This window comes from Papilio machaon, chromosome 25 (assembly GCF_912999745.1).
Source record: "Papilio machaon chromosome 25, ilPapMach1.1, whole genome shotgun sequence".
Taxonomy (NCBI): domain Eukaryota; kingdom Metazoa; phylum Arthropoda; class Insecta; order Lepidoptera; family Papilionidae; genus Papilio; species Papilio machaon.
This window is the reverse complement of record NC_060010.1, coordinates 2,956,371-2,964,623: the sequence shown is the minus strand read 5'-3', so window position 1 is coordinate 2,964,623 and position 8,253 is coordinate 2,956,371. Positions and strand designations below refer to the sequence as shown.

Below are 8,253 nucleotides of genomic sequence, written 5' to 3'. Positions count from 1 at the left end.
AACTCATTTGGCAGAAGGCGCGTAACGAAGTTATGTCGTTTAATAAATGGCTAAATGATACTAACTTATTGCGTTTATTTTTCATATTATATTTGTTGACGTAGAAATATTATACTGCTTTAGGTTTGTCATTAGAATGGGGGTTTACATTTGGCGGTATAGTGCCAAAGAAACTTTATGACTAATTGTAATGATGAAAAATTAACGCATGGGTATTGGAAATTTTTATGTACGATTCTTCCTCAATCGATTAAAAGTAGGCAACGCATTTATGAGCAACGGTAACTTCGCTACTCTGACAAACTTAAGTGACTGCTTGCTCGTTTCACCTTTAGCACTAAAAAAAGGTATATTTTGAAGATTACACTTGGCACGCTCACGCATAGATTAGCTCTCACATCTAATCATGAGTTACGAGTATAATTCTTGTTATATGAGAGAGTAGAAATGGTCTTATTGTGACTAATGAGACTGATATTTAAGGAATAAGCTGTATAAAAATGAAAGATTTCCTATACTCGAAATCCGGTTAAAAGTAGTTCAATCGATATGTCGGACAATAGAAAAGTCTGTAAAGTCGGGTAGCGGTGATTTTGCTTTGCCAACTAATCCTCATATCTTATCATTACTTCTGTAAATATGCAGTACTTGTGTACTCGCGTTATCCCACTTGAAATGATTGACAATAACATTTATTATCGTTTGTGGAATCAGAGTCGCAAAATAATAAAAAAAACCAAAGTCTTTGAGCCCTAATATGTCCTTGAAACCGCGACTGATTAATAAACACGGCTATAGTATCTGTTAATAGGTTACCCTAATCGGGGGTTGGGGCACGATTGGTGTAGTTTTACGACTGCGTGCCGGTTGGCGATACACTTCAAGGTCATTATAATGAGTCATGTCATTCTGAACAGATAGTAGGATTTAACGACTTATTTTAAATACACAAACACTCATACATGTGTCATTTACTTTTGCGATTAACGAAAGGACGATGGTACTTGATTATGATAACTTGACTTTATATATACGATGGTTGTGTGATACCTTTCAATAAGTGCTCGTGCTAATCATTTTATTTAGATGTGTTGATACAATGAATTTAAAATGTTTTTTTGCATTTACATTATTAACTGTGGGCATCAATATTGTTAAAGCACGTGATAGTAAGTTTTTTGTTTGTTTACTTATTTTTAATTAGTTCATGTGAGCAAAGTTATTCAGAACGGCATGTAGAGTTGATTTTAAAAATAATCATAAGTTGAACTGCGGACACAATAAAAGTGAATATTATTAATTTCAGAGCTTGTGTTATGTTACTACGGAACGTGGGCGACTTATCGCCCGAGTTTGGGCAAATTCGACGTCGAAAATATTGATCCCAACTTATGCACGCACCTCGTTTACTCTTTCGTCGGTATCAACACGCAAGGAACAGTTATATCTCTAGATCCATACTTAGATTTACCCGATAATTGGGGAAGAGGTAAGTTAAGATGGATTTTATTTAATTAAGTAAAGTCCCATATATTTAAGTTCCTCTATCTTTATTAATACGAGAATCAAGCCTATTATAAAAGGCAGAGGACGTAGGACGATACACATAGAGTTGCTAGATAAATCAAAAATAATAATAAAAATTACAAACTAACAGACAACTTTGCCAAATTCAACGCATTGAAAATTGGCACACCCAATCTTAAAACTCTTTTGGCCGTTGGAGGATGGAATGAAGGATCAGCGAAATACTCAAGAGTAAGTAAAACATTTTTGCAGTTATAGACAAAATAAATGTTGAAAAACTTTTAAAACTACATAGAAGATCAAATTTATATGACAAAAATATGGAAATTCTTCTTCTTCTTCTTTGTCATCTTCTACTACATTCATGAAGGTCATGGTCGTCTTGATATGAAAATTAAAGACTAATTAATTAAAACAAGGCCGCCACGGTTGCTGTCTGTGTTTACTTTAGTTAAATTTCATTATAGATTTAACAATTCTAATGTTTAAGTTAGGACTTGGACTAGGCAATATTTCGATACGATTCTTAATTAATCTGAATTTGGGATATTAAAAATTTCTGAATTTCATTTGTAATAGTTTTATTCCAAATAAAATTTTAACGTTAACAATTTTCATGTCCTAAGATGGTCGCTAGCTCGATATTACGAAGGAATTTTATAACGAGCGCCATAAAAATGATGCAAGATTACGGTTTCGATGGCTTGAACTTAGACTGGGAGTACCCTAACAGACGGGACACGGTAAACGGACCTGCTGATATACAGAACTTCGTACAATTGGTTAAAGAACTGAGAACCGAGTTTGATAAATACGGATTTGAGTTGAGCGCGGCTGTTGCTGCTGTGGAAGCGGTAGCAGTACAGGCGTACGATATACCTGGTATTAGCAAGTAAGTAATAATTAGCCAATAAACATTTTCCATGTTGTAATTAGTTATTTAGCCTGTTGTAAAAACATCTTAATTTGAAGATAAATATCGGTACTGAACGTAGAAAAATATCAAAATAAGAAATTCATAAAGACTGAACCAAAACCAATACGAGTAGCAATCAGTTAAAAGAATTAATAAATATTATTTAAAATAAATAAATACAATTTGTAGTAGTTTCTGAGGGCGATGTTTGGGAGAATACTGTATATTTACTACAGTAGTGAGTTATTGTTTAACACCAATTCGTAGTCTTTATCCACCTATCTAAGCTTCAATCATAGTTGGTTCGTTGGTTTCCAGATATTTGGACCACATCGGTTTAATGACGTATGATTTGTACGGCCCATGGGACCCAGTAACTGGTCATAACTCACCGCTTCACAAGGGAGAAGGGGATGGGAACATTCCTAGGGAACAGTTGTATACTGTCGACGTTGCTCTGGACTACTGGATCAAAAATGGTAAAATTAATATTGCATTTCTTTTTCATAACGATCTAAGGCCTTAAGGTAACAGATGTATAAGTTCCGTATGACGGCCATTACGACATTTTTTGATATTTTGTTAAAATAGTGAATGGAAGTGAAAGTGCGAAATAAGTGTAGCTATTGTTATAGTTGTAGGTGAAAAAAAGTTTCACCAGATTTTTTTTGGAATAATCAGGTTTTAGCGGAAAAACGCATTATGTCTATGGGTAAGGATTTGGATTGGAATCCGGATCCGGATTATGTGGGAGTTACATTTAACATTGTGTTAACTTAACTTCCATATGTTTTTTAGGATGTCCGCCTGAAAAGATAATACTTGGTCTACCTCTGTACGGGCATACGTTTACTTTGGTCAATGCGGACGAGAATGGCTTGCGAGCGCCATCTAGCGGCACGGGAATAGCTGGCCCTTATACATCTACAAACGGTATCATTGGATACAATGAGGTAAAAATAAAGAGACATTAAAATTTTTTGCTATGAGCGTACCTAAGTGTAGATATGGAATGAGTAATCTTTACTTAGGTAATAGTTTAAGTAATCATTAAAAACTTTGAGTGCGACAAAAAGTAGCTGTGGCTTCTTATGTATTCGTGTTTTAATGCCGTACGTAGCTATCAAAAGAAAAGGACAGGATTTCATTTGGAATTTTCTGTTCGTTAGTTACGAAAATATTTTTTGGTATTTACAATTATGAGACCATTTTCTGCTTATTTATTAATTTCGTTCATTTATCTTGTGCTTGTTTAGACTAGATTTTACTTGATGATTTCATTTTTCTACAGTTTTGTGTCAAATTACAAAGAGAGACTTGGAATGTTCGATACGATAGCCTAGCGCAGGTTCCTTACGCGGTACAAAATAGAAATTGGGTGTCGTATGATGATACTGGCTCATTAACAGCAAAAGTTCAATATGGTTTGGGTAAAAACATCGGCGGTATTATGGTCTGGAGTATTGAAACTGATGATTTTCGTAACGTGTGTGGCAAAGGAAAGTTTCCTTTGCTGAATGCTATTAATAAAGCATTAGGAATAAATATTACAACTACTACGACTACAACTACAACTACAACGCCAACTGTCTCCACTACAACCAAAGGTATTTATGGTTTTATTATGTACATTTGAATAACGAGTAAAATGACACAAGAGCAATATTTTAAGTATTATAATGTCTTGGCAAGAAATTTTCAGTCGGTTTTTAAATTTACTTGTTAATAAATTGATGTTTTTATATTACAAAGTCCTTAAGCACTTATAAAGTACGCCTTTTACTCGTATGTGAGTCCAGTGTATTTCAATCGTCTAGCGGGTTTTTACCAACAAGTCAAGTCTGGGTCATATTCAGACTTCTTAATTTTGTTGTTCAATTTTTTTTACTTCCAGCTCCAAATACTCCATCAGAAAGTGTATGTAAATCCGAAGGTCCCACAGCCGATCCGATGGACTGCACTTCTTTCTATATCTGCACTGTAGATCCCAGTGGTAAATTCATACCACACAAGTTCAAATGTCCGAGCAATCTCTATTGGGACAAGAATAACCTTTACTGCAATTACCCAGAGCTTGTTGAATGTAACGTCAAATAAGTATATATATTAAATACAACAAATTTGAATATATTCAGTCTTTTATTTACAAGTGTTGGAAAAAAGGGATAGGTGGAGAAAGAGTGAAGAAAGTATGGAGGGATTGTGTGAAAGAGGATATGTGTAAGAAGGGAATGAATTCAGATACGGTTGAGAGAGATGTTTGGAAGAGTAGTAGATATACTGATCCACCGTAGGCAAAAGGTCAAAAGACGATGCGTTTTTTTCTAGTTGAGAATGATAGTAAAAAAGCTCGATACTTCTTTTGTTTCTGTTTTTATTATTCTCAGTACTTATGTTATTTATCCTTTCTCTCATAGTTATCCTATATCTTTTGGGCGTGAGTTTTTTCGACATTTTCAACAAGGGTCGTGGTAAATGCTCGGGAAATCTATTTAACCATCCGTGAATTTCTACAAATGAAACAAACGAAATATATGTTTCCGCAGAGGCTGAAAATGTGTGCGTGAAGTTAGGAGACATTTTTTCGAGTTTCGTTTAAACGGGTAGTTGTTGGCGCTCTTAAAATGTCACCAAAAACATTTTTCCGTTAGCCAAAAATGTAATATACTTTTTATAGTTTTTATAAGAATTAATTAACAAAAAACAAAAATGTCTGCGATAATATTTTGCTATTATTTCCACTTACACAACTACACAACGAATAAATTAAAACAAAAAAATTTGACCATCCATGAAATCCTAATTCTTATTTAAACTATATAATTTTGGATGGATTGTGTGAAAAAGAATATAAGTAGAAAAAAGTGAATTCAGATAATGACGGCTGATAGAAATGTATTGAAGAGTAGTACGTATTGTGCCGACCCTCCGTGGGGTAAAGAGCATGATGATGACGTCAGATAAAATGATTAAAATAATAGTTATAACTTAATCATTACTTAACTTTTATACAGAACTTATCTATATGATAAAAATTCGAAATATACAATAGTGTTTTTAATACAAAACGTAAGAAAATAATGAAAAAACAAAAATTAAATCCGAGCAAGTAGGTCAGGCAGTCGAGTGGGTGCAGTCTCCTAGCGACTCATGAATTGCACTCAGCTCGCGAATGCTTACCAGCTACCCTACAGCCGACAGAATGAAATAAATAATCTTACGTAACTTACAACAATAGAAAATATCGGTAACTTAGCAAGTCCAGTGTACCAACCACTCGTTTGCTCAATATTTTATTTATTGAACAACTTTTCAGTTGAAGTAACCTTTCATTTGTTTCTCTTGTATGTATTGAAAAGTTGTGAAGACAAAAAGTAACTGAAACGAAGACTTATATCCGTGGCTCCTATGTATAAGGGCCAAAGTAACAAATTGGTGCTTTTTAGCCAACTTCAAAAAGAAGGAGGTTATCAATTCGCCTGTTTTTTTTTATATGTGTGTTACCGCGAAACTCCGACCCTGGTGGTCCGATTTTGATAAAAATTATTTTAATCGAAAGGAAGTGCTTGCAGATGGGTCCCATTTTTATGTTTTTTTTTTAAATATCAATAGACTAGAAGTTTTTGATTTTAACTTCAAAATTTGTTGCGAAAATTAGGGACATTTATTACTATTTTGTTTTAAAAGCTACCTCTTAGTTCAATTAACGACATGCACTAAAAAAAATACATTTACAGTTGTTAATGTTATTTTTTTGCTGAAGTAAAAGTACCTATGCGGTCTATTTTCCTATATGGTTAAAACTTTGAGAGCCTCTCCTGAAAGTTGTCAATTTGCACACTGGCCCTTATTCGTAGGAGCCATCGATATGTCTGTTGTGGATATTGAGAAATATGTAATTCAGTAGATGTTTAAGCATATTACATATGACATGCACAAACGTAGTGAAATTATATTCCTTGATAACGTTTTCATTAAAAACTTATGCTTCTATTCAGGAGAGATATTCAAATAAACAAGCTCGTCGGTTAACAGTAAAATAACAGGAAAGTGAAATACCTTTTTTTATCGACATGCAGTTTGGCATCGCATATGGAATGTTTATTTTTGTTAGTTTCTATTTCAGCAATAACGTTCCTATAGATTTTACACTCATATTTTTTTAATATAATTTTTCTCCTTTTGATCAAAGTGATGGGTAATTTTTTATAGGAATTGAATGATGAAGTAATTGTGACATGTAATTGATCTTAAATCATAAACAATATAATTTTTTTTGTATACTTGTTATAAGAGAAATAAGAGTTAAATAAATAATATAACCTTATTTTTATGTATGAAAATATTATAATTTATGAATGAATGAACATCAATAAATTCTACATACCAACGATACGTACTTGGTTCTCGAAGTATTTCCAACGAACATTTTGAAAGAAAGAATATGGAGAGTCCATTTTTAAGAGCATATTTTTCCGTGTGCTGGTATGTCCTTGCTTCGCTTGTAACGTCCTGGTAATAATTTAGGAGCCACGAGTGCCGTCCGTTCAAATATGGTGAAAATCCATGACTATGAAGAGACAGGACCTGTCAATAACACGCTTCTCACTTTGTCAAAAAAAAAACGAATAATAAGTTCTTAATTTACTTGCTTGTTTTATATGTGTAAATTTTTAAATCAGTATGTGCTCATAAAGACTTCTTGATTTATTAAGTACATCGTTGGCCCTTTGCATAGTCCGTTTCTCTATAGTCAAAGATTTGAAGCAACGAGTGCGTCCGTTCAAATATGGTGAAAAATGTTGCCGCTGGCCACATGCGCTTTGCGGCCTATACGCGAACACGCGTTGTTTTTTATTCAATTTGCGCAACGGAATGGTGACGGTAAAGTGAAATGAAATTTCGTGGTATCGGAATTTTTACTTTTATCGTACCTTTTTCCATCGTTTGATATGTATCTTTTTAATATGGACTAAAAACGTTTCAATTTAAAAGAAAATCAGTCTGCCTGTCGAGTGGAGTTCTAAGCCACAATTCTTTTGTTTTTCTATTTTATTCGTTCACCACTAACAGAGTAAGGCTTTGAGTACCATATGAGCTGGCGACGAATTATATATCTCCGACTACCGCACTCAGAGTCAATAAGTGATCTCCCTTAGTGTATACTTAGTATATGAAATACATGCGAAGTCGACAACAATAACTTGTATTTGATAATCTATATTGTTTGCAAACCGTATCGCTGTTAGGCCTTTAGGACATGTTGTGCGGACGTTGGTATATTGCATCAATATTTTGAACTCGCCAGATAAATGTCAGTGGCTTGGTACACTTCGTGTAGTGGGCTTTTTATTTCAATACCGCTGCCGAAACACATACGTATGTTAGAAAAAAAATCAACGTGGTACATACCAAACAAATACATTACGATGAGCATAAAGAAAATAAAAGATAACTAAACCTCTAGAACCTTACTTAGTTTTAAAACTTATACTTTGGAAACGAATATTGAGGTTGACTATCGTTGCTAATTCGCATAAAATTTTAATTATATCGTATAGATTACTAACCTTTGATTTCCGAGACGAAAATCTGTATAAAACATATCGTCATCTTACTAATATTGAAAATGCGAATGATGCATTGAATAGCTGCATGGATCTCGCTGAAATTTGGAATAGATATAGAACATAGTCTGGAAGAACACATAGGCTACTTAGTTTTTTTGGAAAGCTATCTTTTAGTTTAGTTAACAACAAGCACTAATTAAAATATACATTTACAGGTGTAAATGTTACTTTTGCTGAAGT

At 33.6% G+C, this 8,253-nt stretch overlaps 1 protein-coding gene across 1 annotated transcript; it reads left to right on the top strand.

The window, feature by feature from the left end:
* The first annotated feature begins 1,048 nt into the window (after positions 1-1,048).
* LOC106710991 (probable chitinase 2) lies at positions 1,049-4,554 on the top strand. The gene is made up of 8 exons (XM_045684257.1): positions 1,049-1,169; positions 1,307-1,489; positions 1,658-1,758; positions 2,154-2,419; positions 2,762-2,922; positions 3,242-3,396; positions 3,735-4,050; positions 4,338-4,554. The coding sequence occupies exons 1-8, from the start codon at positions 1,100-1,102 to the stop codon at positions 4,538-4,540; spliced, it is 1,455 nt and encodes a 484-aa protein (XP_045540213.1). The 5' UTR covers positions 1,049-1,099; the 3' UTR covers positions 4,541-4,554.
* Positions 4,555-8,253: the final 3,699 nt, after the last annotated feature.

Bases quoted from the DNA above. Each gene is read 5' to 3' on its own strand.
- LOC106710991 (XM_045684257.1), top strand. From the start codon at position 1,100: ATGAATTTAAAATGTTTTTTTGCATTTACATTATTAACTGTGGGCATC. The intron at 1,170-1,306 runs GTAAGTTTTTTG...TATTAATTTCAG, and splicing joins TATTGTTAAAGCACGTGATA to AGCTTGTGTTATGTTACTAC. The intron at 2,420-2,761 runs GTAAGTAATAAT...GTTGGTTTCCAG, and splicing joins GATATACCTGGTATTAGCAA to ATATTTGGACCACATCGGTT.